Source organism: Tenrec ecaudatus, chromosome 2, assembly GCF_050624435.1.
Source record: "Tenrec ecaudatus isolate mTenEca1 chromosome 2, mTenEca1.hap1, whole genome shotgun sequence".
NCBI classification, from domain to species: domain Eukaryota; kingdom Metazoa; phylum Chordata; class Mammalia; order Afrosoricida; family Tenrecidae; genus Tenrec; species Tenrec ecaudatus.
This window is the reverse complement of record NC_134531.1, coordinates 114,932,036-114,959,057: the sequence shown is the minus strand read 5'-3', so window position 1 is coordinate 114,959,057 and position 27,022 is coordinate 114,932,036. Positions and strand designations below refer to the sequence as shown.

The 27,022-nt window shown below is 52.9% G+C and overlaps 1 protein-coding gene across 1 annotated transcript in view; it reads left to right on the top strand.

Moving 5' to 3' along the window:
- The window catches only part of MCC (MCC regulator of Wnt signaling pathway), a 316,952-nt gene that overhangs the window by 277,933 nt on the left and 11,997 nt on the right, over positions 1-27,022 (top strand). Inside the window, exons 13-15 of the mRNA XM_075541396.1 lie at positions 4,981-5,215; positions 9,347-9,553; positions 16,229-16,329. Coding sequence (XP_075397511.1) covers positions 4,981-5,215; positions 9,347-9,553; positions 16,229-16,329 — 543 coding nt within the window. The remainder of the gene's footprint in view (positions 1-4,980; positions 5,216-9,346; positions 9,554-16,228; positions 16,330-27,022) is intronic.

Genomic DNA, 27,022 nt, shown 5'->3' with positions numbered 1-27,022 from the left:
CTTGTTCCTAGCCAGAGGACTGCCTGGCCGTTTAATATCTAGATGATCCTCTGTTTTGACAGTTTTCTTAAGAGTTAATTTTCATAATATCCACCTGTAAGTTGAGGTGATTTCTTAAAATACTCTCTGTTTTCAAAGGCGGTCTCACAAAAGCATGGCCCTTGAACTAACTTCCATCTCAAATGGATCTTCTCCTCAAAGCACAGGGGACTTGATCTAATTTCATTCATGTCCTGTTAACAATTCACTTTCACACACCTGCTCAAATCAGGGCCTCTCAGAGTAGGTACGCGCGCGCGCACACACACACACACACACACTCTCTCTCGCTCTCGCTCTCGCTCTCCCATTGATCTAGGATTCTTCTTAGAACCTGATACCACTAGACCGCTTTATCTTAAACATGTGTTCTGTGTCACGCCCCAAAGCAGCAGACTGTTTCCCTAAGTACCATCCTTGTGATCCTTTGTCTCTTAAGTCTTGCCAGTCTCGCCCAGGTGTTCACCCACGTCAAAGTGAGGGAGCAACAAAGGACCAGAAAAGACGTGGCTCGCAGGCCGGGGAGGGAGACATGCCTGTTTCTTCTAGGGAGCTGGGTACAGCGTTATCCTGGGGCACTGGAGAGAGGGATGGGTAGAGAGGCAGAGATGATGCTGGAAATGAGTGGCTGCCTTGATGGAAACAGTGCGCTGTGGCCAGGTCCCCCACCGGCCAGCAGGGTCGCTGACCGAGTACAGAGGGGAGCCAACTCAGCCAGCATCACAGGCAAGAGAAACACAAGCTAAACCAGAGGGAAAACAAGCAAATAACCAAAAACAAAAATGTGAAACCCCACCAGTCTAGGAGCCTAGCTTTTCTGCACCTGCAGCCTTGCCTACAGTCCACCCCAGCCCTGCTGGCCGCCTCCTACCCTCAAGAGGAGAAACCCTACTGCCCAGTATGGCGAGTGATTTATCCCCGCCTGACAACTGAGATCATCCAGCATTCCAAGCCTGGCGAGTTAATGGATGGCGTAGCCCCCCGCCCGGCGGCTGGCGGCAGGCCCTCGGGAGACCAGCGCCTTTGTCTGCGGGAGGTCAGAGAAAAGGCTGGTCTCTGCCCCTCTTTTTGCCATTGTCATAATCATATTCTGCAGTGGAACATTAGGGGCATAAAGCAGGTTTGTAATTAACCTCGCCTGGCCTGTCCCTGTGATGTCCTGTAAGTGACAGGGAGACCTGGGGCTGATCTGGAAATTAAACTTCCCTTTGGTAAAAGCATTATCCTTGAGTTTCCTTGCAGGGTAGAATGTGTGGACTGAGCTTTTGGTCTTTTTTGTTTCTTAGTTGGTCCTTTTCCAACACTAGCCATAGCAACAAAGGTGAAGCAAAGGACCTGTTATCCCCACTCCTGAACCATGGGACTCAGGGTGCCTGGGCACCCCAGACCATCTCACCTGTTCCAGGCGGCTTGTCCAGTCTTCCTCGAGTACTTGACAGAGGTTTTCTGGACTTGTCAATGGCTAACACCCCTAAGAGGGATCCCTGAGTGAGGCAGTGGGTGCTCTGGGGCTAGTGGCCCAGCTGTCAGGAAGACTGTCACCCCTGCCACCACCTCCCCAGGCCCAGTGTCATGTGGCCATACAGCACACGCCATACTGCTTATTCTGGGCCCAGGTGCCCTTTCCATGCCTGGTAAGGTAGAGGTCAGGCAAGTTACTGTGGACCACAGAGCTGGCACATGGCAGAAGAACGAGGATTGTATCACCTTATGAAAACCAGAGAGGATCGGGTCACCTCACAGGCCTCCCAACAGAGGTTGCTTTAGTCCGGGCGTGGACCAGTGCTTGCGCTTCCGTGGATTAGCAGAATTGTCTGCCGTGCATATAAAAGCAGAGTGGTGGACCCCACCCCAGGATTCTTAATTCCAAAGGTCGAGGACGTGGGGGAGACGTGAGAACATGTGTTTCTAACAGGTTCCCAGGTGATGCTTGCCTGGGGACCACACTTTGAGAACACGGCCTTTAGGCCCATCCTGCTAGATGGACTTATTCCAAAATACTCCAATAACTGCAGGCACCAGAGTCGGGAAACTGTCGCTTTTAGCGTCTGTGACCATTGCGATTACTTTATTAAAAAACGAAAGATAATCCGAATGTCATATGTTCTTTAAAACCATTTGAAGACCGTGTTACCAAGTGCCATCCACTTGGTAAAGATATTGATGTTAGTTTGATCCTCTGATTTCTTGCTGTATGTTTGAGATTTTTCCCGTTGAATTCTCCTGGAAAGAAAGGCGAGGGCGCTGCACCCTCACTGGGGCGCCTCTCCCACCTGACCGCTGCCCCACTTTCTGGGAGAGACGGTGGCTCCCCACAGTCTGAGCACGTGGTGCCTCAGAGGTCAGCTGCGGGAGCGCGAACAGGGTGGGGACAGCCTGGCAGGCGAGCTCCTAGAGCATGACTTCAGTGGCTTTTGTGTGAAGCTGTTGACTACAAAGCTCTTGCTGCCAGGCCTGCCTGTGGGTGCCAGGCCTCCCCTGAAGATGGCTGAGATGATGAATGAGGGCCCCTGGGCACTGTTGGCTGCAAGGTGTGCTGCTAACCACAAGGTCAGTGGATAGAACCCACCAGCTGCTCCGAAGGAGAAAGATAAGGCTGTCTGCTCCTGGGCTAGATTGAACAGCTCAAAAGCACAAAGGAGGCAGTGCGATTGGGTCTGATAGGATTGCTATGAGAATCGATGGCAGTGAGTTTTTGGAGATGAGGGAGGTCCATCGCCATGGGCAGGTCTCATCCCACCTGCACACCAGCCCCCACTCCTGGTACTGTTTGCTCTGTCCCATTGCTTTGGAGCGGTAGGAGTTCATTATGAAATGGCACCAAAAGTCTGCCAAGTGGAGAACATTTTTTCTTCTTTTGCGAAAAAATAATTGTGGCCATTGTCGTGCTCCTCACAACCACCACGGCCCCCAGCCTGGCTCGGACCCTCCCCAACAGGTCTGCCCACCTCCACCCCTGCCTCCCCTCCACATCTCTCCTCAGCACAGCAGCCAGATCTGCTGAACTGTGAGGCGGAGCATGCTGCAGCTCCCAGGAAAGCCCTCCAGCAGAGAAAGGTCAAAGCTGTCAAAGATTTGTCTTCCTTGGATCCATAATCCATACTCAGCAGCAGTCGGGGTCAGAGGACACACTGCACTGGGGAATCTCTGCACGAGACCTCTTTATAGGGCACTGGAAAACTAAGGTGTGCCTGACCCGAGCCCTGCTACTTTCAATGGCCTCGCGAGTAAGGGAAAGCTGGCCGCTGAATCAGGACAACTGAAGACGAATCAGTGCGTTTGAAGTGTGGTGCTGGAGAAGAACACTGAAAGTACCGTGGACTGCTGAAAGCAATACAGAGCCGTCTCGGAAGAAGTCCAGCCAGAGTGCTCCTTAGAGGCAGGGATGGCAAGACTTTGTCTTAGGCACTTTGGACAGGTTTTCAGGAGAGACCAGTCCCTGGAGAAGGACATCATGCTTGATGAGGGAGAAGGCAGTGACAAAGAGGAAGGCCCTCAATGAGATGGATTGACACGGTGGCTGCAGCAGTGGGCTCAGGGACAGCGACACTTGTGAGGATGTCGTAGGACCAGGCAGTGTTTCCTTCTGTTTTGCTTAGGATCACTATGGGTCAGAACCAACTTAGTAACACCTAACAGTGGCTTCCATTCTAATTCCAGAGAAAGAGATGCATAACTTGTATCACCTGATCCCCTGCCCCCCTACCCCATCTCTCTGGCCTCTACTTCTGCCATTTCCTCTGGCTGGATCACTCTTCCTCCACATCGCCCCAGAGCCCCCGTACTCCCCCCCTTCGGCTCTACTCCAAGGCTAGAACTGTCAGAGACATTTTCTGATTGTGCTTATACTTTGATAGTGGCCCTGGGTCCCCTTCTGAAACCATCTCAGACCACCCTGGGCCCAGAATCAGTCTGCAGCTCCTGCCACTCTTGGCCATGGGCTGCCAAGTGCACCGTGTGCCCTGGACTCTGGCAGACACTGTGTTCAGAATAAGGTGCAGGAGGAGCGGTCACGGAGGCCTGAGACACCTTGCTTTTTAACCTATTACCACAGTAGTCTTCCATCTGTGTTCTCCCCGGTACAAAATTCCAGCAACACAGTTAAACAGAGGAAAGCATTACCTTCACTACCACTCCTTCCAGCTCCTCCCCGAGTGGCCTGCTGCCAACAGTTTCAGAGGCGCGTGCCTGCGCGTGTGTACTCTTGTGCACGAGTGTGCCACACAAGCACGCAAACACCTGTAAGTGTACGTTTACTCACCAACTTGCCTTGTTTCATTAATATACCCCATCCATCCCTTTACTAAAGAACCTCATGGCGTAATGGTGGCATGTTGAGCTGCTAACCATAAAGTCAGCAGTTCGAAACCACTAGCTGCTCAGTGGGAGACAGATGGGTTTTCCTGCGTCCATAAGGAGGTGCAGCCTCACGCACTCACCGGGACAGTTCTCTGCTGTGCTGTAGAGTTGCTATGAGTCGTATTAAGGCGGTGACAGTGAGTTTGGTGTAGTTCGCCTGCTACGCAGCCCTGCCCCTGTCGTCCACTGTTTGATTAGTGCGCACGTGGTGCTCTGTGTCCTGTTTCTGCACTTACACCGTGTCCCCACCCACGTAGTAATGACCACATGCCCACCCTTCTTTTTACACCCTGGTTTAGATCATATTCCATGAGACACTGTCAGGTGTGTGCATTATTGCTTTGGCGGAATCATCTCTTGAGGAGAATTCCTTTCTGGGACCCACAAGGCTGGGTCCAAGGGTATAGTAAAGCATTTCTAATTCTGTGATCCTTCATACTGATCCCTCTCGAAGAATGTGCGTTTTCATTCTTAACAGCTAAATGACGTTGAGGAAGGGTGGCGTGGGAAAGCATGCCGAGAAAGCTACGTGGGGAGGCAGGGGGTGGTGACGGATCGATGCCGTGCCTTTTCTCTTCTCAGCACCACCAGCTCCACAGCCAGCAGCTGCGACACGGAGTTCACCAAGGAAGACGAGCAGAGGCTGAAGGACTACACCCAGCAGCTCAAGAACGACCGGGCTGCCGTCAAGCTGACTATGTTGGAGCTGGAGAGCATCCACATGGACCCCCTCAGCTCCGACGTGAAGCCTCGCGGTGACAGCCAGAGACTGGACCTGGAGAACGCGGTGCTGATGCAGGAGCTCATGGCCATGAAGGTAGGCTTTGGGCTGGGGTCCCAGAACCGGCAGGCAGTTATTTTATCCCAGCCTCTTTTTCTGTCGCCGCTTCTGGTGTTGGGCAATTCTTGGAGCTCCCGGCCTTGTCGGTCCATCTGCCCGCATTGTCGTAAGATAGCATCTGTCCTCGGCCGGGGGTCTGTTTCTGCATCTAATTGGTTCTTTTTATAGCTCAGTAGTGATTAGGTTTAGAACATGCCATACATTGCTATGGCCTCATTAACATAACAAAGAAAACACCAGGTTCCCAGATGGCATGACATCCATATGGAAGGGATTTGGATTCCAACACATTTGACGAGGGTGTGGAGGCGGGGTAACTGAATTCATAACCGTTGGGAATACCCCTCTGTCCATCTACAATGACCCTCAATCTCCAGGGGGCTGACAGGTACTCCGTGGCATGGCCGGGTGCTGCTGCCCGGCAGCAGGAGGAGACTGGATGAGACCTCTGGTTTCCTGGCAGCCTCGCCCCTCTGGTACCGTGTTCGTTCAGGCTGCACGAAGTACAGTGCCCTCCCTGTGAACATGCACTAGCGTTGTTCCTGATAACACCCGGGCCGCTCACCCAGCCGGCAGAGCTACCTCTGGTGCCTCTAAAGCAGGGAAGCTCTCTGGGAAGACTGGGCCCCTCACTGGGAAGCACGTAAGCTCCCATCTCTCCCAGCAGGCCGCTCTTCTGGCTGTGGCCAGGGGACCAGGTTCTTCTCAAAAGATAGCCCTTAGAAACATGGTCCTGTCCAGGGGCCAGGCCCAGGGCTCTCCCTGCAGGCCCACTGGGTTCTGCAGGGAGCAGGGGGTGAAGGGGACTTGACCACATTGTCAAGTCTCCTTTCTAAATGCCAGGCTCAAGTGAGTGAGGGCCCAATTTGCACATGCTTGGGGCCTGTCCTGTGGGGGAGGGGGAGGGACTCCGAGTGGCAGGTGGAGCAGTCACGACTGTATCTGGACTGGAGGCCGGCAGCAGGCCAGTGTGTCTCGAGATGCTAAGCTGGGGAAAACGCACCACGGCTCAAGCTGTGATGTAAAGCCTATCTGGTTGTCCCACCCTCGGGGAGGGGAGAGGTTCATCAGCTGCAGCCACCCCGACCTGCTCCTGGTGAGCTTGCTCAGTCGCCCTGCCCTGGCTGGATCCCCCTGGGAGGACCTGGGGCAGTGGTAAGAGATGAAGGAGCTTCCAAGCATGTCTCGGGCCATCCCCTTGGCTCAGACCTTGCCCTCTGCTTCCTCTGGAGAATCTTCACACCACGTGGCTGCTTTCCCCCTCATGGCTCCGGGCCTTGGGTCTGTAACCGCAGTGGCTTTTTCTCCAGTCTGCGCCCCGCCTTTGAAGACCCTGCACCCTGTGGTATGAGTCATGCTGCTGCCTCTTCATAATTCATCCCCATCATCGGGTTTCCTCTGGGCCAGGACTGAGAATTTCCTTTTGATTTTCAGGCAAATAAGTAAGACATTTTCTGTTATTCTGGCCAAGAAAGACATTTTTTTGTTGAAACCAAAGCTCTGATATTCCCTTTGCCACTTAAAAATGAAATGTGTACCCATCTTAGAAATTTGCTAGCAGACTTGAAGGTTTAAAATCTGCGAGGGGATGTTAATTTTCTTATTAATGTCTGAAAGATAAGCATCAGAGGGATGCCACTTGCCGTGGCCCCTGTGAGACCCGTTACATGGCACATGGTGCTGGGCTGCCCAGCTTGTTCCAGGAGGCGACGCCAAGAAGCTTACCTTTCAGGCCTTGGTTGCTGGCTTGTTGTTCCTCCTCTTTCATTTCTAGGTGATCTCCTTGGTTCCCTTCAAATGCACCTTTAAAAAAATAATAAATCATTTTATTGGGGGCTCTTACAGCTCTTATAACAATCCATACATCAAGTGTATGAAGCACATTTATACAGATGTTGCCATCATTTCCAAAACATTTTCTTTCTACTTGAGCCCTTGGTATCAACTCCTCTATTTTCCCCTCCCTCCCCAGCCCTCCCACCCTTGTGAAGCCTTGATAATTTATAAATTATTTTTATTTCCATAGTTTACACTGTCCACTGTCTCCCATCACCGTGTTTCTGTTGTTTATCCCCGGGGAGAGGGGGCGGAAGGGGAGGGGCACTGTGCATCGATCACTGTGATCGGTTGCCCCTTCTCCCGCTTCTCCCCCTTCCCTCACACCACCCTTTTCTTGAGTGCTCTAAACCTTTCACTGTGGCTTGTGCTCCTCCCCCCCCCCCCCCCCCGTCAGTGTTCATAGTGGTTCACATTTTGTTATTTCTGGTTCTTGTGAAGGCCTCTCCTGCTTTCATCAGCCAGTTCTACAGCAAGGCAGTCATTTCATTTCACGTCCAGATTTGGATCGTTCGTGTGTGTGTGTGTGTGTGTGTGTGTGTGTGTGTGTGTGTGTGTGTTGGGCGAGGTGGGCAGGCAAGAGCAGAACGTGCACCCTGGAGTCATCAAAGCCCCTCTCTTTCCCGGGGCCGGGGGTCGGGGGTCCTGGGTTGCAGGAGTCCCTGCAGAGTGGCTCTGTGCCTGGGCCCCATGGGCCGCAGAGGCTGGGACTCAGTGTGTTGTGGACCACGCCTTCACATGCCGCGAGATGGAAACCCGGATTCCCCAAAGAAGGACTTCGCCGCCTTTCCCCACCCAGAGCCTGAAAGGTGACAGCGTCGTCGCCTCACCTGACCTCTGTTCCAGCCGCTGTTGCTAGTCTCGGCGCAATGGGGGCCTCAGCTCCAGAGCTGCCTCCCCAAGGCCCTGCCCTCCCGTTGGGCTGGCACCCAGGCCCACTACGTGTGTTGGCCAGCTTTGTTTGCACCTCACCCGTCCCTGCTGGCTGAGTCCCCTCTACAGTTCTGCCATCTCCTTGCATTAGCGTTGGTTCACGGGGTGACTCTTGATCCCCAGGAGTTCGGTGTGTAGTGTTGCCAGCACTTGCTGGCAGCGGCAAAAGGGGAGACAGATGGCTGCTCTCTCTGCGGCAACACCTTCCAGTCTGCTCGGGTGAGTCATCTTGAGGAAGGGTTTGGCACGTTCTCTTTCAAGGTCACTGAGCACCTTGCCCTTCCCACGGACCACCACCAGCCTTGGTGGGTCACCTTGACTGATGGGTATAGGTCCACAAGGGCAGCTGACAATTTCACCCCTGGGTTTGGAGGACCCAGGAGAGCCCACCAGGCCTATGACCTGTTACCTCAGAAGAGGCAATGTGAAGGCCACACAGAACTAGTGACCTTGGGAGTCAGTCTCAGGGCAGGGACTCGGCTCTCCCAGAGGGAGCTGGGGAGCTGGATTTGGTGGCCCTGTGGTGGTGGGCCCCTGCTCCAGCAGAGATTTGTTCATCTTGAAATGGAGCGACGGTGGCTTGTAAGCGGGTTTTAAGGCAATTTTTTCCATGGCCCTTTTGAAGCCCCCTCGGAGCGTCATGGCTAAGAGGCTGGACTCTGAGCTAGACAGCCTGAATTCTGACCTCGGCCCACAGCGGACCCAGTCCCCTGGGCCGGTGGAGTGGGCCGTCTCTGCCTCTGCTTCTCATCTATAAATGGGGAGACGGGGAGGGTCAAAGGCAGTCCTGCTGGTGAAAGTGGCCCCGCTGATCATGGTAACGTGGCGCCTGGTCCCGTTTGGGAGTCACTTCTTACTCTCCACTAAAAATTCTTAACTCACCAAGAGTTCTCCAAGCGACTGCTCGACATGATTTCGTGGTGAGCAGTCACTGGTGCCGAACTCTGTTGATTTCGCTTTGGCCCTTAAGAGGGTAGACGAGATCATCACCGGGGGGGGGGGGGGCATATGCAGGGCACGCAAGGGCTGGCCGGGCAGTGTGGTGGGCAGTGGAAGGAGTGAGGCAGGCCAGCCTGGCACGTCGGGCGGGCTCTCCGTTGTGACCTCTTAGACTGGTGGGGCTCAGTCTCCACAGACCAGCAACTGTTACCAGCAAGGCAGCAGGCGGCTTCAGAAAGGGGAGAAGGTGGCTCTAGTTGCCTGGCCCGGAAAGCAACAAGGCACACCGCTCCTGGAAGGCCTTCCCCCCCTCCCCTGTTCTTCCTCATCTGCTTCCGAGTGGTAACTCGCCTGCCTTGAGCTCCAGCCACACTCCCCTTCTCTCTGCTCTCTCCGCAGGAGGAAATGGCCGAGCTGAAGGCCCAGCTCTACCTGCTGGAGAAGGAAAAGAGGGCTCTGGAGCTGAAGCTGAGCACCCGGGAGGCCCAGGAGCAGGCCTACCTGGTGCACATCGAGCACCTGAAGTCCGAGGTGGAGGAACAGAAGGAGCAGCGGATGCGGTCCCTCAGCTCCACCGGCAGCAGCAGCAAGGACAAGCCTGGCAAGGTAGGCAGGACTGGGGGCTCGCGCTCGCTCGCTCAGCGCCCTGGGCTGCCCGGCCTGGGTTTCCTCACCGGCACACAGATTCCACAGGTCCACGAAGGAGACCGAGCTGCATGTTGAGAAGGCGGGCAGCTTCACTTTCTGTGATAATTGACACGTTTTCTTTCAGGAGAGCCCTCTGTTATTGCCCGCGGTAGTCTGGTCAGTTCCCCCGCGTTCTCTGGCCCCTTTCACACAGCAGCCGGCACTGACTGTGCCCTTCTCACCCCACGCTCTGCTACCGTGGTTGCATCTTTTTGAAATAGATGCGGTTTTAACCATTTCACCGGCATACGACCTGGATCGCATGCATTTCGTTAGTTCAGTCACACTCGGGAGGTGTGCGGCCACCTCTGCCATCCATTCAGGACGTCTCTTCTGCCCCATGCTCCTTCCTGTCCACTCCCCGGGTCCTGCCCACCTCCCTCCCTGTCACGTCCTTTGAATCTGCTCGTTCAGTTGTTGTCTCGATAGCCTGCCCTTCATGCACACAAAATCATTCGAGATCAAGACAGAAGGCAAACCAAAGGCCCCACAGGCCTTGAGTATGGGGCAGTACGTCACCTGTTTACATAAGGAAAACCAGGTGCTCCTCTCCCCCAACTGAGGCTTCTCCTAGCCCACAGGATGCAGACCCAGGAGGCGCCCCACCCCAGGCTCACTCACTGCCATCGAGTCAGTTCCGCCCACAGTGACCCTGCACGGCAGAGTGGGTTCAGAGACCATGGCTGGTTATGGGACTAGAAAGCCGCCTCTGTGTCCCTCGTAGCAGCTGGTGGTTTCAAACTGTGACCCTGGGGTTAGCAGCGCAACTCAAAACCCACTACACCAGCAGGGCACCTCACCTCACCTCTGTTTTCTGGGGCCTGCAATGCCGCCCCGGCTTCTGCTGGCATCTCCGGCCATCGGCGGTGTGACCTGGTGAGCAGGAAGCCCACCTGAAGGCGGAGGCCACGGAGTCAAGCACCCCAGGGTGGGGGGTCTGGAACTCCTATGCGTCCAGCAGCCCGCAGGTCTGCTCGCTCGATCCAAATTCATTCTGTCGTCTGTAGTCTTTTAGGAGTATTTCAAATGCCGCATTGGAGGAAAAAGCACAAAAGCAAAGGCAGATCTGGACCTAAGAAAATCAGGGTCCCAGGGCTGCACGCATTCTGTGTGTTGCATTTTCTCCTCTTAATTCCAGCTTCCCCTGACCCTACCTTGTTTCAGGCCGTGGCTTGCAGACTGTGGTTTGCTGTCCTAGCAGGTGGCTTCTAGTGGCTTGGCTGGCATGAGCACAGAAGTCTGCAGGGCATGTGTACCATGTGGCAATGAACCAACTCCCTGTAAATAGATAAGGGAGCCCCTGCTTGGTTTGCACTCGGTTCATGCACTTGGCTGCTGTCTGGAACACTGGGCCTTAAGGGTAACTTGAACAAAGAAAGGCCTGGCCGTCAGCGTCTGGAAAACCCCAGGGAGCACAGGTGTGTCCTCTGATACACACAGGGCCACCAAGAGTCAGAGGTGACTGCAGGGCAGCTGCTTTACAGAGAGCACAGCTACACTTTACCCACTTCCCACCTCCTAAGGCACCAAGGGCACACACAGTCCTGGTACCTAGCTGGACCGGGTCTCCCCAGCCCCTCGTGGCTTCCCATTCATCCAGCTAGCCGGTACTGTGTGCTGGACAGGGCCTGGGTGAGGTGCTGGAGGCAGATGGATCTGACATTCGGGGGTGAGGTTCATGTGCCACCTCGGGACACCTTGGGCCAGGCACCGGGCCCAGAATGGAGAGTCAGCGGGGCCTGGGAAGAAGCAGGCTTCTGAGCTGAGGCCTCGTGAAGAGAGAGGGGCCAGGTCTGCTGATGGGCCGTGGGGAGGAGAAGGCCCCCTCTTGGCCAGCAGCTGAGCATCTGCAGGAGCTACAGGGACGGGCAGTTGGCCGCACTGGCTGGAGATGTCCCCAGCATGTCATGCAGAGGACAGTGAGGATCAGAGGAAGGATTTTCCTGGGGGTGTGTGACATGATCTGACTTGGGCTTCAGCTTCAGAAAGGTCACTGTGATGAGGGTACTGTGAGCTGTCTGCCCAGGGCCTGGGCTGTGGTGGGCAGCAGCTGACACGGTGCCACTTCACCCAGTAACATCGGGGCCAAAAGAGGCCTAGGAGACAGTGTGGGAAGTTCTTTGTAAGCACCTTCGAGCCCGTTTTCCAGCCCGCCTGCATTTTGGGAGCAGTCCCTTTGGGAGAGCCCAAGAGACAGGGCCCCAGTGTGCTTTCAGGGTGGGGTGGGAATGACTCCCTGAGCCCCTGCCAGAGGCCCATGAACTGAGCATTCTCCCTGGCTGCCCAGTATTTGTTTTGACTGGTGGAAGCACTGTGTTTGGTGGGGTGGCTTCAAAGCACAGAGACCTCTCAGAGGGAAAAGGCCAAATGATTTTTCCCCCTTCGTTCTTTCACTTCGGAGTAAGGTTATTACGGAATGTAGTACTTTAGGTGGGTTTTGCTCGGGTAATGGAGTCTAATTAGAGTAAGCCGATTGCCTTGTCTTTCAAATATTAAACACTTGGCCATTTCAATAACTCCCCGCCTGGACAATGTATTTGGCAGTGTTTGTTGGTAGGTTTGGGCCCTGGTGGCTCAGTAGCTGAAAAGGTGGTGGTTGGAGCCATGGGCCACTTTCCCGTGGGCAGTCCCGCTCTGACTCGAAGGCGCGCGCTCGCTTGGGACGGCCTGGAGGATCTTGGTTCTGGGCAGGTTAGTAGACAAGCTCGCAGTCCAGGGCCGGGGCCCGCACTTTCCTGTACAGGGTCAGAGAGTAAGGACTTTTTTTCGCAGGTCAGACGGACTCCAGCGAGAGAACTCATGTGTTTTTGTGCGAGGGGCTGCAATGCGAGAGCCAATGCACGTACGAGCAAAAGGGTGGGCCTGTGTGCCAAGAAAAACTGAACTCACTGCCATCGGGTTGGTGCCGACTCATAGGGACTCTAGAGGACTGGGTCAAACTGCCCCCTGGGGTTTTTGAGACTGTATAACTCTTTAAAAAATCATTTTATTGGGGGCTCTTTTAATAATCCATATATATATATCCATTTTGTCAAACACATCTGTACATATGTTGTCATCTTTTTCAAAACATTATCTTTCTATTTGAGCCCCTGGCATCAGCTCCTCATACCCCTCCTCCCCCAAGACTGTAACTCTCCATGGGAGTAGAAAGCCCCACCTCTCTCCTGAGGTTTCGAACAGCTGACCTCGGGACCAGCATTCCACCTCAGAACCACTACTCCAGCTCAGAACCACTGCGCCACCAGTAGCTCTGTTTGTGGCCATTGTAATCTGAATTCCTTACCATTTTTATATGTCAGAAAATCATTCTTTTGACTTTTATTTCTTGCATTTTAAACGTGTGAAAGACACTCAGCTTGTGAGTATACAAAAACCAAGGTTAGACCAGATTTACATCTAGAACATCCATTCTTGCTCCTTGGGATGATTGTTAATGCTTCTTAATAAACAATTCCCTCCAGCCAACACAGCTGGATCCCAAACCTTATCCATGTTGCATCAGGCTCTGGCAGTTCTAATTTGTATTCGAGCCATAACCAGATGTGTTCAGTACACGGCGCCCTGGGGGAGGCAGAGCGCACCTCCTGGCAGCCCCGAGTGTGTTCGAGTAGAACTGAGCTCCCGGGTTGTCAGTGGCCGATTGGGGAAGTTGACTGCCAGTCCTTTTTTCCGAGGTGCCTCTGTGTGCAGTCAAGCCTCCAGCCTTTCAGTTTGTAGCTGAACACATTAACCATTGCACCGCTGGGAGACAAAGACAACCCTTATCCTTAGAAATATTAACACCAAATGGAACTGGATATTCAAAAGACTGAGCATATTGTGAGAGTTTTGAAAGAGTGCAGAGGGGACTTGTGAGGCAGCGCAGAGGGAGGGAGGAGAGGCAGGTGCACTAGAGAGAGGGGGGCCCAGATGCTGGGGAGAGCGGCTTTCTGTGAGGAGAGTGGGATGAGGCAGACGCGTCAGCCTCCTGGCATCTGCAGTTCTAGCAATGGGTTGCTACCTCTTTGTAGCTCGTCACCTCGTGATATCAAGTTCTGTGGGGCTTCTGGCTTTTTATTCACAGGCCTGGGATTTAGTAGGTCTCTTGTAAATGTGTATTAAGTTATCAGATGAAAGCTTTCCCCCAGGCATTTTCCTGTGCAGTGAGCTGCTGTTCTCTGTCAGAATGCAAAGAAATGAGAACATTTGATCCTGGGTGGTCTTAGCTTGGAGTTCTGTGTCTGACATATCATCTCTTCTGTGAAAGGAGAGGATTTGGTTTGGATCAGTGTTTCACTCCTGGGGCGGGGAGTGGCCTGTAAAAGCAGATGCCTACACTTTGTCCTGGATTGTGGACCACAAGACAAGTTTTCAAATGGCCAGGGGCAGGGCTGAGTAAGTTTTTATTTTCCTGAAAAGGGGGTGGTAGGTCAAATAAGACTGGGAAACTATGGTTTAGATCAGAAGTTCTCAACCTGGGGGTCGCAACCCCTGTGGGGGTTGGACGACCCTATCACAAGGGTTGCCCGATTCATAACAGTAGCAAAATTGCAGTTATGAAGTGGTAACAAAAATAATTTTATGACTGGGGGGAGGGGGTCACCTGAGGAACTGCGTTAAAGTGTCGCGGCATGAGGAAGGTGGAGAACCACTGGTTGGGATGATGTCCAAGGGCCTGCTGAAGGAGGGAGGGTCGGGCTCCCTTCTGCTGCTGCTCCTCTTGGCTCTTCTGGATGATCACACTGAACCCAGTGAGTCGAAACATGGATTGATTAATACTGGTTTTCTCCCAGCGGAAAACAGGAGGGGGTGGTGGAAGACACAGTCGTGTGCATGTCTCACTTGTACTTTCTGAACCACAACAGGCTTTACGTAGAGGGGCCTGTGCTTAGAGCCTCCACCATGTAACGCTGGGCCGTTTACTTTCTCTGGAAAGTGGGAATGAGAATAGTCTCTTCGTGGAACATCGATGCTTGCCGACGTTAATTGCAGCACTGTTCACAATAACCAAAAGGTGGCAGAAGCCTAAATGTCCATCGGCAGGGGAGTGGAGACAGCAGGATGTGGTCCATGTTTGCGGTGGGCCATCACTCGGCTAGAGAGAACTGAAGCCGACACATGGTGCCCTGTGGAGGAATGTTGAAAATGCTAAGAGAAATCAATCAGTCATAAAGAGACCGGAGTTGTGCAACCTCACTTGTCTGCAGTCTCTAGAACAGGCAGGAACATAGGCTAAAGGTGTTGTTTCACACCATTTTACTAGCCACAATCCAGACAGCACAGTGATCCATTCAGTAGTTCAGTTACTACCTCAGTCAGGTCAAAGACGTTTTCTTCCTTGTACTCCTTGATGTTCGCTCTCCCTTACATCCCCTCCCCTTGCCACCACCCCCCAGGCACTGTGAGTCTAGTTATTGTCTCTGGGTTCACCCTTCCTGGGTGTCATAGACTGGCGAACAGAGAAAGTACATGACAGAGAGGCAAGAAGGCCACCAACAATGACAGACGCAGCAGAGGCGCTCCAGTTAGAGAAGAAGCTAAAACAGAAACTTAAAAACCAGATCAAGCTCAACGTGTGTCCAGCAGATGAGTGAGAAGGCTTTCACCATTCAAGTGAGGCGTCTTTCATCTTCATGTCCTCGAGCTGATGACCTCGGGGTTCGCTGTCTGATAAACAGGCTGTTTTCATCGCTGAGGCCTGTTCCATGTGAAGATCCTGTCGATGTATTTTGGGTTTCCACTGCCATCCAAAGCCTTCTGCAAGCCATTAGTTCACAACTTAGGCTCCGATACCTTTCGCTCCTTTGGCTTTGGACTATGATTTGCAGTCCTTGGACCACCCGTGCTGGTGTGCTTCTTCCATGTGGGCTTAGTTGGCACCTCACTTCGGTGGCTGATTTTTTTAAAAAAACAGCTTCTAGGACCCCAGACACTATTCTTTCTGATAGCCAGGCACCGTCTAGTTTCTACCCCGCACTTTGCTGTAGCACCCTTACCTTCTGGGTTTCCTTCCTGAGGGTGCGTAGTGAGCAGGGAGGCCAAAGTTCATTAATGATTGGTTACCAGAGGCAGGTGGGAAAATTAGGAATCAACCCTTAGGGGACACTGAGTTAAGAGTGATGGGAAAGTTTGGGAACAGATACGGGTAATGGTTGACCAATAAGAAATTCCATAAAATTGTACATTGGATAATTGGTGAACTAGCAGATGTTCTATTCACTACATATCTTTACCACAATAAAAAATAATACTAGCACTTGCCTTAGCACTTCGTTGTGGTTGGGATCAGTGAGTGAGTGAGTGAGTGAGTGAGTGAGTGAGTGAGTGAGTGTGTGTGTGTGTGTGTGTGTGTGTGTAGCGCTCAGCACTTACAACGCACTAGGTATCACACTGGCCAGTCTAGGAAGGTCCCTGATACCTGGGAGCAGAGGAGACGTTTCTGGGTTTTCTGCCAGACTTTGCCCTGTGGCGTGCTTGAATGGCGCTGCATGCACCCATGAGGAGGAAGCCATTCCGGTGCTGTGTGCCTCAGGTGCTTGGCTGCAAGGCAAGCAGTTTCCAGGGTGCTCTCAGTCGGGGTTCCAAGTGTAACAGAATGTTTGTCGTTCTCAGGAGTGTGCTGACGCTGCCTCCCCCGCCCTGTCCCTGGCGGAGCTCAGGACAGCGTGCAACGAGAGCGAGCTGGCTGCAGAGTTCACCAACGCCATCCGCCGGTAAGCAAGCAAGCACCAGGCTGACGGCCTCGCCCCCTGGGCCAGGAGTGTGTTCTAGGAGCAAAGGCTTGTCACCTTGTGTGGGCTGCCCTTCCTGGATCAGGACCTGCCTGCCGGGAGTGAGGAGGTGGGGACGTGTGCTGTCCTTGCCCTGACGTGGGGCCAGCACGAGGAACTGTTCATGCCTGGCATTTGGAGAGGGGCGAGTATGAGGCTGGCATTTCATCAGCCAACCAGCAACGCTGCTCGTCCTTGTTCTGCTGGGCTGCTGCCCGGCAGGAACCTGCAGGCCCGTGCTAACCGGGGTCGACGGCGGTGGGCATTTGGGGCCTGAGTGAGAATGCTTGCTTTCCGCACCCGGACCTCCTGCCCGTATTCAGCTCTGGGAAACCGGTCTCCTTTTTTGTCAGTGTTTCTTCCCAAGGAGCGAAAGGTGTCGCTTCCTCTGCTCTGGCCCCCGTGCCTTCACTCTGTGTTCTCGCACCGGGTCCTCTACCCTGTGTTCCAGGGCAGTCCCCTCCCACAGGGGCGGCACAGTCTCCAATCAGCACACAAAGAGCAGGTGAAAAGAGGAGTTTCTAAGTTGGCAAAAGAATTCCCGCAGGACGTTTTGGAATTTCATTGAAAAAATAGAGGTAGATTTGTATTTCATGTTTTAGAAGGTTTTGTTGAAATTAGTTTTCATAATTTTAAAAATCCAATATGGCCAAGATACGGTCACTTCAACATGAATCAGTTATTTTTTAAGTGAACTATTTTGCTGCTGCCTTCTTGTATTCAATCTTTAATTCAGCCCGTTGTTTTACACTAGCAGCACATCCCAATGAGGGTCTCACATGCATAGAAGCACCATGTGGCTGCTGTATCAGGCAGTGCCATTTGAGAGTGGATTCTTAACGATTCCAGCTCATTAATTTCTCCTTTACCCATTTCCATGTGGAGTTTGGCCTGTTGAGTTGTGTATTTGGGTGAGTAAATCTATTCTAAAATCTTCTGTCTGCTCTATTAACTCTTGCTTCCTCACGTGTAATTTCTGAGTTGGATTCCATTACTTTCTTTTTTACCCCTTTTTTTGGTGTTGGCTTTCCTTAAATACGGGTGGTGGTGGTTGTCTGTGTTTGGCCTTACGTTTGAAATGCCCTGGCGGTGCATTTGTGGGTGCCTTGTCTGCTTATTACAACCCACAACAGGGACTGCTCCGTTGGGTGTTCTGGGGCTGAGTTCTCAGAACGTGATGGCCAGGCCTTTCGTTGAGGTACCGCTGGTGGATGAGAACCTCGCACCTTTGGGTTCACAGTGAAGCGTGTTCGTGGTTTGCATCTTCCAGGTACTCCCTGCACAGCACACCACTCAGATAACGCAGCCAGGCCCTGGGAGGTGCCGTCAGTGGACTCGTGGCAGAAGCTCATCTTCTGGGCTTGTGGCCTGCCCTGCATCTGGCCCCTCCTGCTCCTGGTAACCACCACCTCTGCGGTTGCGTTGTTCCGTGTGGCTGCAGTTTCATTTGTTTGTGTTAGCCTTTCTTCTCCCGGAAGGATCCGCCTCTCACTTCTATGACTGCTCATAGCTTCTGGTTGTAGTTGCTTGCTAACTTGCTCAGGAAGGACATCTTTTCCATTCTCTCTGGGAATTGGGGGTGGGAGGGGACAGCGACAGCGTGCATGCAGCCTGCTGTTGATTTGCTAGTAGGGCCTCCCTGCTGACGGGGGTCCGGTGGCTGCCTTAGGGGACTCGCTACCCTGCTGATGGAAGCCTGACTAGGCGGTGACATCATAATTGCTTAACTTGGGGTGAGGGAGAGAAGCAAGCAGTCCAGGGAGATCCCCTCAACAAACCCGAACGGCTTGACTGTGCCAGAATCGTGGGCTGAGAACCCACTGCTTGGGTCCTGCCAGGAGCCATGTGGGTCCGGTGTCTGTAATCCAAGCCGCCACGTTTTTCAAGTTTTCCAAACCTCTCGGGTGTAAGTAAGAAGCAGGTTCTGCTGACTGAACAGAAAGCGAGTTCGTATGGTCTGTCAGTCCCCGTGGCTTCCCGATGCCCAGCCTCTACGTCGGTCAGCGTGGATTTCTAATCAAGGCGCAGATATATGGAGCCAAGGAAGAACCCGCAGGGCTGAAGGGAAATAACATAATTGTACTGTAAATCTAGCTTAGAAAGCGGAATGACTATTTCACAGGGGACTACAATATGAACACCGGGGGGTTGAGATCTGGGGGTATTTTATATTTAAAAATTAAGTGGATACTACTTATCTGAAGGTATTCAATCACTGCCTGGCTACTGGCTGAGGCCGGTTTGGGGAATCTCACTAATGTTCTCTGAAACAGTTCTCGTTGAAGAGGCGTGCACAGCCATCAGTGGTGTGTGCGTGACCCAAGAGCCGGTGTAGGGGTGTGTGGGGAAGAAGCTAAGGAACAGTAGGACCAGCCCCCCCCCCCAACTCAGTGCTTGTGACATTTCAGCCACAGGCTCTGCGTGGTTGCCCACCCTGCTCTTGGTTCCCTAGTCCCTCGGGACTTCAGCCTCAGCTGGACGCTTGCTACCCAATGCTGGGGTTCTCAAAGATATCTATTTCTTTATTTTATTTTTAAAATTATTATAGCCGTAAGTGCATTCTATCTTTCCTTGTCGCTGCTGGTTGCCCTCAAGTTGATTCCAGCTCCTGGCGCCCATGTGCACAGAAGAGAACTTCTCCACGGGGCTGCCAAGGCTGCAGCCCATCGGAAGTAGATGACCCTGCCGTCTTCCAAGAAGGCTCTGGAGGGTGGGCAGTGGTTTCAGTGAAGCTGAGTTGAGCACTTAACCATGTGCGCCCCCAGGGACTCCTGAGCTTCTTAAACCCCCTGCCACCCAGTGGATTGGGACGCACAGCCACCTCCAGGGGCTGCCAAGGCTGCGGCCCTCTGCAGAAGTAGTCTTTCTCCTGCGGAGGGGCTGGGGGGGGGGGGGGGAGAGGGGATTGGAACCACTGCCCTTTCCGCCCCATCTTTCTTCTGCAGAGGGGCTGGGGAGAGGGGACCACTGCCCTTTCCGCTAGCGCTCTTTTTAGGAGGTGCCAGATTTATCTTTCTGTTAATTTCAAAATAATTGTTCATTTATTTTTTTATTACTGCAAAAGAAAAAGTCTTACCCACTGTCTCCTCCCCCTCTGCAACAAAGCAGGGCTCTGCGAGGGCACACGCTTGCTTCTGGCGCTGGTTTGTTCCCACCACGCCCACCAGCATTTCAGAGCCCGTTGGGACAGCCACGGTTCCTTCTCAGCTCGCACTCCTGGCTGGCCCTTCTGGGTCCCAGGAAAAGTAAAACCGAACAAGTGTGCCACCAGAGAAGTGAAATATAAAATTGCAGTTAAGCCAGATCAATATGTCAGGAACGAGGCACTGCTCCCATGTGATCCAGCCGGGGCCTGGCACGGTCAGGCGGAGTGATTGCCCAAGTTCACGCAGCAAGCCAGAGGGGCAGCCTTGTACATCCACGCCCACTGCGGGACCTCCCTGCAGCCCACATGTGCAAGCAGTGGGTGAGCCAAGCCCCCCGAGAGGCTTCACTGCGGAAGCAGGGCAGGTCCCGGCACAGGGAGAGGTCCGCCTGGCTCCAGCTCTGACAGCCCCTGCAGGAGGAGCTGTACTCAGCCAGTCACTGTCCCCGGGGTGCTGCCTATTCCACCGTGTCTGCCTGTGCGCCCAGCGGTTCTGTGAAATGCTAAATCAAGGCAGTAAACCAGCTGCCGTGCCCAGTGCTGGGGATGGATATGCCGACTCACCCCTCGGAGAAGCACACAGACCCCTTTCGTCTTTGAGTACCAGGCCAGCATGAGGACTGCACGTTGCAGCCCTGTAGCTCGGGTTCCCCGTGTGAGCGGAGGAACCCAGGGGTGGAGTGGGGGAGCGGGTGTGACCCTACATGGAGGGGGCAGGCACCAGGGACTACGTCCCGAGTTCAGAGAGAGTGTGTAGGAGCGCGCCCGGCCCGTAGGCCACTGCTGAGTGGGTGGCTGACGATGGGCCCCATCCAAGGCACCCTCCTCCCAGTGTGCCCGCGTGTGACTCCCGCATCTCCTGCTGGGCCCTGCTCACGAGACGGGCACTTCTCTTCCTTCCTCTCCTGGCTGCTTTCTCCTTGGACCTTGTAGCCTTGCAAGTTTAAAAACAGTAGATGCAAGCTTCCTCTCATGACAGTGCTCACTGAGGTGAATTTGGCTTTCCCCAAAGAGCAGAAGTGCTTTTGATGCTGGGGGTTGTAGTGGGAGCCTCTTGGCAAGTCCTGAAGGCCTCTATAGCTCTACCCACCATCGCAGACACATTTGCTGAGTAACCAAGGGCCCCTTCAGCTTCCTCAACTTCCTCCGCATCTTCCTTCCTACCTTTAAGGAAAATGTCCCTCTTCCTGGGCAAAGCTAATCTTAACAAAGTGTCGCGTGAGTGGCAGAACCTCTCCTTGAAGGAGCTAAGATGGAATTGGTACTCGCTACCCATTATGTTAGTAAGAGGACAGGTGTGCGTTAGCTTGGGACGCTGCAGCCAAGGACCCACCTAGGACTTAGTCCATGTCCCAGCCTCTTACTCCCTGATCTCCGTCCTTTGTGGCAGATAGCCTTTTCTCACAAGAGGCAGGAGTGTCCACTGATGGCTGCCTAAGGGGGCTCTGCTATGTAACGTCTCTCCGTTCATTCTGTCTCGCCCTTGGTCGACTCTTTAAATCATTTTCCCTGCCTCCATTTTCACTGTGGCCCCCGAAGTCTGTCCGCACGATTCAAGGTCCTGGAGCAGTCAAGAAGACAGACAAGGCTCCTCTCCATACTGAGGGCAAGAGGGAGACACTCAATATACTGGTCAACTAACTGAAGCGATGCACAAGCCCATGAGGACTTGGTTGGATTGGCCGGGAGGAAGCTGGAATTGAAGAAAGTGTGCTATCAAGAGAAAATCTCAGCTACGGTGATTCTAGGCAGAAGAGAAGCAGCCACAGACCTGGAAGCAACCAGCAGCATAAAGTGGCACAAAGGCCAAGAAAAGTGTTTTAAAGCAGAGGGTCAGCCGGGAAAGGTGGCATGAGTGAGAATGGGAGAGGCCAGAAATCCAGACAACTGACTTGAGAAGTTTATATATAAAGCTCCCCCTCACACCAGAACTTGGCCAGCCAGTTGTCTTAATTTAATTTAAAGCACATGACAAGTAGTACGTGGTAAAGTTGTCCCAATCTGTCTCAAACAAATTCTAAGGCTTCTACATGCCTTTTGAAGTCACCTTCTTTTCCAGAATTCCCTATTTACATTGTAAAAAAAATCTATTCTTCGAATGACCTAGGACTACAACTTCCTACTCTCCCTTCTCAGCCTCCAGTCAGCAGATCACAGTGAGTCATCTCTCAAAACTCTAATCAGTCCATCTCTCTCCATTTACATGGCCTTCAACTAACTCCTCAGAACTTAGAGTCACATCCTGATGGGACCTCTTTGCTTCAGGCTCCTTGTGTTCTTCCACAAAAACCCGTCAAAGCACACTCTGACCATGTGGTTCTACAGAACACCTTTCAATGACTCGACATTGAAGCTCATGTTGGCCCCTGTGTCACAGGGTTTCCATCAACAGAATCTGTAGTTCAGCCCCTCCTCCTGGGTGCCCTTCACTTTTCCCATGCTGCCTCCCCACAGGCCCCTCCTCCTCTCCAATCAAAATGCTCAGCTTCCAGGAAATCCATCTGCTCTTCTCTGTACCCCTACTGCACTGAGTGGCCCACAGTTAGCAATGTCCTAGAAAGGAAGGCCACGGCAAGCCTCCTCGGAGTTAAAATACACATACCAGAGTCAAAAACTCTGTCCAGCTCTAAAACTCTTCCCTGGCTTCTAGGAATCAACTTTAAGCCCTGAAGGGAGTAAATAAAGCTGGTTGCCCCCTGGCTTGAGGCTGTCATGTAATACTGTTCTTGAGCCGCATATGTAGTTGGAGGAGATGAAAAGGGGACAGAGTGGGTCCCTGTAAAGAGGAAACCCCCCTGAGCAAACTGGCTGCAGAATCCTCACGGTTCTCTTCGTAGGACCATTCTTTTTAAAGGTGCCGTTTCATCAAACTCTTCCTTGCTGATTCTTCACATTTAGCTGAGGTATAGTAGCGGTCAAGCGATGGGAGCTGTGCTTAGGATTCCTTAAATGCACATCGGTATGTCGATGGACTGCAAAGGGCCTGTGCGTTCATGATCACCGGGCTGAACTGCTGAGCTCCAGAGGCAGGGCCGCAAAGGACACCGGTCAACACGGAGGCTCACCGACGAAGTCGGGGCTGATGGTGTGCCAGTCACGGAGATTCCTGCTCATTTCTGTCTGAGCTCTTAAAGAACCCACTCCCCTTGCTGCCATGTCCAGTCCAGGCCGTGGGGACGTCGTGTGTAGCGCGGCCCCGTGCTCCTGGGGCTTTCTTGCTGGGATCTTCACAGAAGCAGATCGCCAGGCCTCTCGCCATGGCCCCAGTGAGTGCGTGGGCTTGAACCGCTAGCGTCTTGGTTAGCAGTTGCGGAAAAGCCATCTGCCCCACCCAGTGGCCTGAGAGGGAATGGAGGCGGCGTGAAGGAGAGCACCGAGTCAACCACACCCATTGGCAAATGGGAACGCGCATGTCCCAGCCACGAAGCACGCTTTGGGAAGGGCTGGCTGTTGCTCTCATCACAGTGCTGCGGCGGCTGGCAAAGCATGGCCACACTTCACTCGACGCCGGCCGGCCACGATTCCCGGAGCACACTCACCTCCACAGGAGTGAGCGCTTGACCAGTGACCTTGTTGACCTCGTGCGCCAGCAGCTGACCTTTACGAATTAGGTGCTTGCGTTTGACTGACTGCAGCTCCCACAGGCTGCTGGCCAAGGCGGGGCGGTGCCGCTCTCTTCTGGGTCGCAGGTGCCGTGTCTGTAGGTTAGAACGATGGCGGTCCTGCCTCAAAGGCTTGTGGGAATTAGTTTCTCCTTGGAGAGAGAGAGCTGGCATCCCCTTACTGTCTATTCGGAACAGACTAAGTATTGTTAGGGTGTGGTGATACCAGGAACAGCCAAGGGAGGGCGATGTGACACTCTGGTAGTTTAAAAGGACTCCCCAACTCATCTTTCTCCAGTGGGTTTTCTTGGCCATATCTTTCCCGAAGCCCAGCACCAGGCCCCTCCCTCTTCCATCGCACCAGTGAGTGGGTTTGAACTGCCAGCCTTTGCATCTATTTTTAGATGTCTGAATTCAATTAGAGTTGAAATGGCAGGGATCTTGAGTTATATTTTTATTGAAGACAAACAGTGAAACAAGCTCTTTAGTAGCAATAAAGTACTGTGTTGTTAAAACAATAAATGGGGTGATGTGATGTAGTAACTGGGGGTTTCCTTGTGTATGTGAATATTGCTAATTACACGTGGAATGGTGGTGCCGAGGAGGCAGTGACGGAGGCCGCACGCAGTGTAGTAACTGGGGGGTGAGGGAACAGGGGAGGGGGTGTTAGGTGGGATGGTCAGCAGGGAGCTCTCTGAGGTGTGTGAGCTGTGAGGAGGAGCGGCACAGGGTGGGGGGATGCCCGCCAAGCACAGGGAGCCCTGCTGTGTGCTTCCAAGGGATAGGACTCCAGTGAGAGGTGGGGGAAGCAAGGGGTCAGTGCCAGCAGGTCTTTATTGGTCAAAGACAGACCACCGATTTTCTTTCACATGGAAGTGAAGTGCCCGGAAAAGCAGACGTACAATTGGATTTGTCTTTGTAAGAGATTACCCCGGCTGCTCTGTGAAGAAACCATTCGGAGACTATTGTGCGTATCCAAGTGAGAGCCGACGGTAGCATGACCCAGGGCTGTTGTGGCAGAAATGGAAAAAAGACAAGACCTGGTAGTTTGCTCACGAGGCGCCTCCGAACAGGCATCGGCAACTGGATGGGCCGCCACGAGGAAGAAGAGGGTCATTCCAAAGATGCGCTTTGGGCCTGGTCACCTGAAAATGCTCAGCGAGTGGAAATGGCCGATGGGCAGGCCCAGAGTTCTACAGATCTGGTGTTGATCCTACTGACCAGGGTGGCGACCACTGGTGACCTTCCTTGGCCAGCCGCTTCAGTGGAGACAGACGGGAGGCTGACTGGGGCTGAAGGGTGAGCGGAAGGTGAGAAAGAGGCAAACTGCATGGGCAGACAATTCTTTCGAGGACTAGTGGCTAATTCCGTGATTACTAAGGCACTCCAGGTCTTGTGGCTACCTGGCTGGGGCTCCCTGTGGGTCCGTCTGATTTCTGCTCCTACAAAGGTCCGGGCCCAGCAGCAAGGCCACTACTACCTCCCCCAGCTGGGCTCGCTCTCGCCTTAATGCTGCCTGCAGCTCATCGGGACTCGCCCTGATCAGAGTGCTGCTGCTTGTCTTTTTAGTTCAAGGAAAATACAGTTTCTTGGGTGATCATACCATCCAGGAAGGACTTTTCCCTTTCTTTTTAAAAAAATTGAAACGATCTTCAACAGGAAGGGTCCCTTTGAAATGAGAGTCTCCGTGAAGTGATAGGCTGGGCAGGAGGCGGAGGGGGCTAGGTGGACGGCATGGTTAGACTGAAATCCAGAGGTCCTTCCACAAGTGCAAACAGCCTCGTTCCCGGTGGAGCCATGGGCATGCTGGGGTGGAAAACACCCCCCACGGCAATGCACGCGGGGCTGCGTCGTGACCTGGGTTTCCAGAGCACGCTGGACTCCCGGGTTGTGTGTGTATCTCATGCAGCAGGGTTCTGTTTCCGAGGGCCTATCTATGCGAATGGTCACAGGAGAAAGATACACTCGGAGCCCCGGGAAGCTCTGCCCTTTTCTATCGGGTCGCTAGCCTGGCCGGGAGTGAAAGTGAGACGAATGGGTCAAAGGCAGGAGATGCATATGTTGATAGTCTCTATGACTGCCTTTATAAATGTATTGCTGGAGAATGGGCAAGTGGAAAGTGTACGGTTTCATTTTTATTTTCTGTGTAGAGCCTCTGAAAGTTCTCATTTTAACCTTATTTGCATAAACCACAGATTCTTAACTGAAAGCCAATCAGAGTTAGGACCTCGGAGGAGTCTCCACCGTGAGCGGTGCAGATTTCCAGGTGGCTTTGAGGAGCAGGTCCAGGTTATGGCTTTTCCCAGGCACCTGTTAAGGATCTGACACATGTTGTGGACTCTGGGCAAACCGAGCTGTGCGTGTAAACGTGCCCTGATGTCCCCAGACAGGGAGCTCATCACACCCAGGTGAAGAGCCTCAGGTGTGCCTGCGGACAAAGGCCACCTGCCTCCACCCAAACCTACAAAATCAGAATTTTCAGGGACAAGGCCTGATAGTCTGAAACGTGCCCAAGAACAGCCCAGTCGAATAGAAGGTTATCAACCCAAACCTCACTGCCATCACGTGATTCTGACTCAAAGCAACCTAAGTTTCAGAGGCTGTAACTCTGGGAATGGGATGGTCTCATCTGTCTTCCTTGGAGCAGCTGGTGGTTTCGAACTGCTGACACTGCGGTTCACAGCTCCGCACGGAGCCTGCTATGCCATCCTCACAGACATATAATGGGAGCCTCAAATGCAAGCAACATAGGAAGTTTTAGATTTCCTAGTGGGCCCATTTTAAAAATGCATAAAAAGAAATGTAGTAATTAATGTTAACAATGTAACTGATTCACTCAATAGATCCAAGATGCTATATAGATATGTACTTGAAACTTTAAGATTAGTTGGCCTTTAAATTTTTTTTTCATATAGTAAATTTTCCACTTCCAGTGTTTGTTTATACTTCGAGCATATCTCAGTTTGGCTCTACCAGAGCTAAGGGCTAGGGGCTGCCGCCCTGAGGCACAGCAGGAAGAAGCTGTGACCTTGCTGGGGGTTAGCAGATTGGAGTCGGGTAAGTGGCACTCGGGGAAGGGCTCCTTTACTGCAGGTGCCCATCTCCCTGAAGAGAAACAGGTCAAATAGTCCAGATTTAGGTTTAAGTCTGAGGTTTGGCCGTGCGCCTATATCCTTAAATCAACCTCGTTCTTTTCTGGGTTGTTTTTTTTTTTGCCACGTTCTCTTCCACCTCCCTTCCTGAGGCCTGAGACACTCTTGGGCCAGGTCTAAGCTCCCAGCAAAGAGCAGCCACCCCTAACCGGTATGGGCAGGTCTGGGACAAGTCTGTCCTCTGGGGTCTGACCTCTTTTGGAGCCTGCCAGGTTCAGAAGGTTGCATCTGGTCCCATTAGGCCCTAGACGCCTTTGTTTTGTGTCCCCCCAGTCTTGGAGATGTGGTTATTACAACTAGATTAGATGGGGAGAGGGGAGAATGGTAATTTGTGTGTGTGTGTGTGTGTGTGTGAATTTCCTATTGGCTTAACGGATACATAATAAATTCTTTCCCGTTTTCTTTTCAACTTTACAATGATAATGGAAAATTCAAAACAGCATCAAAATTTTAACAATACCAAATCAGTTGCCTTTCGAGCGGATTCCAGCTCGGGAGTGAGCCAGGTGTGCGGAGCAGAGCTATGCTCCGTCAGCTTCAATCACTAGGCCTTTCTTGCAAGATGCCTTTGAACCAACCTTTCGCTTAGTAGCCAATTGCTCAGCCACTTATTTGTTCCTACAGAACAAATAAGCCTCCCCTTTTCTTTTTGGCAGGGTTACACTCTGGGCTACTAACTGCAAGGTCAGGAGTTCAAACTCACCCGCCATTCTGCAAGAGAAATGGGCTTTCTGCTC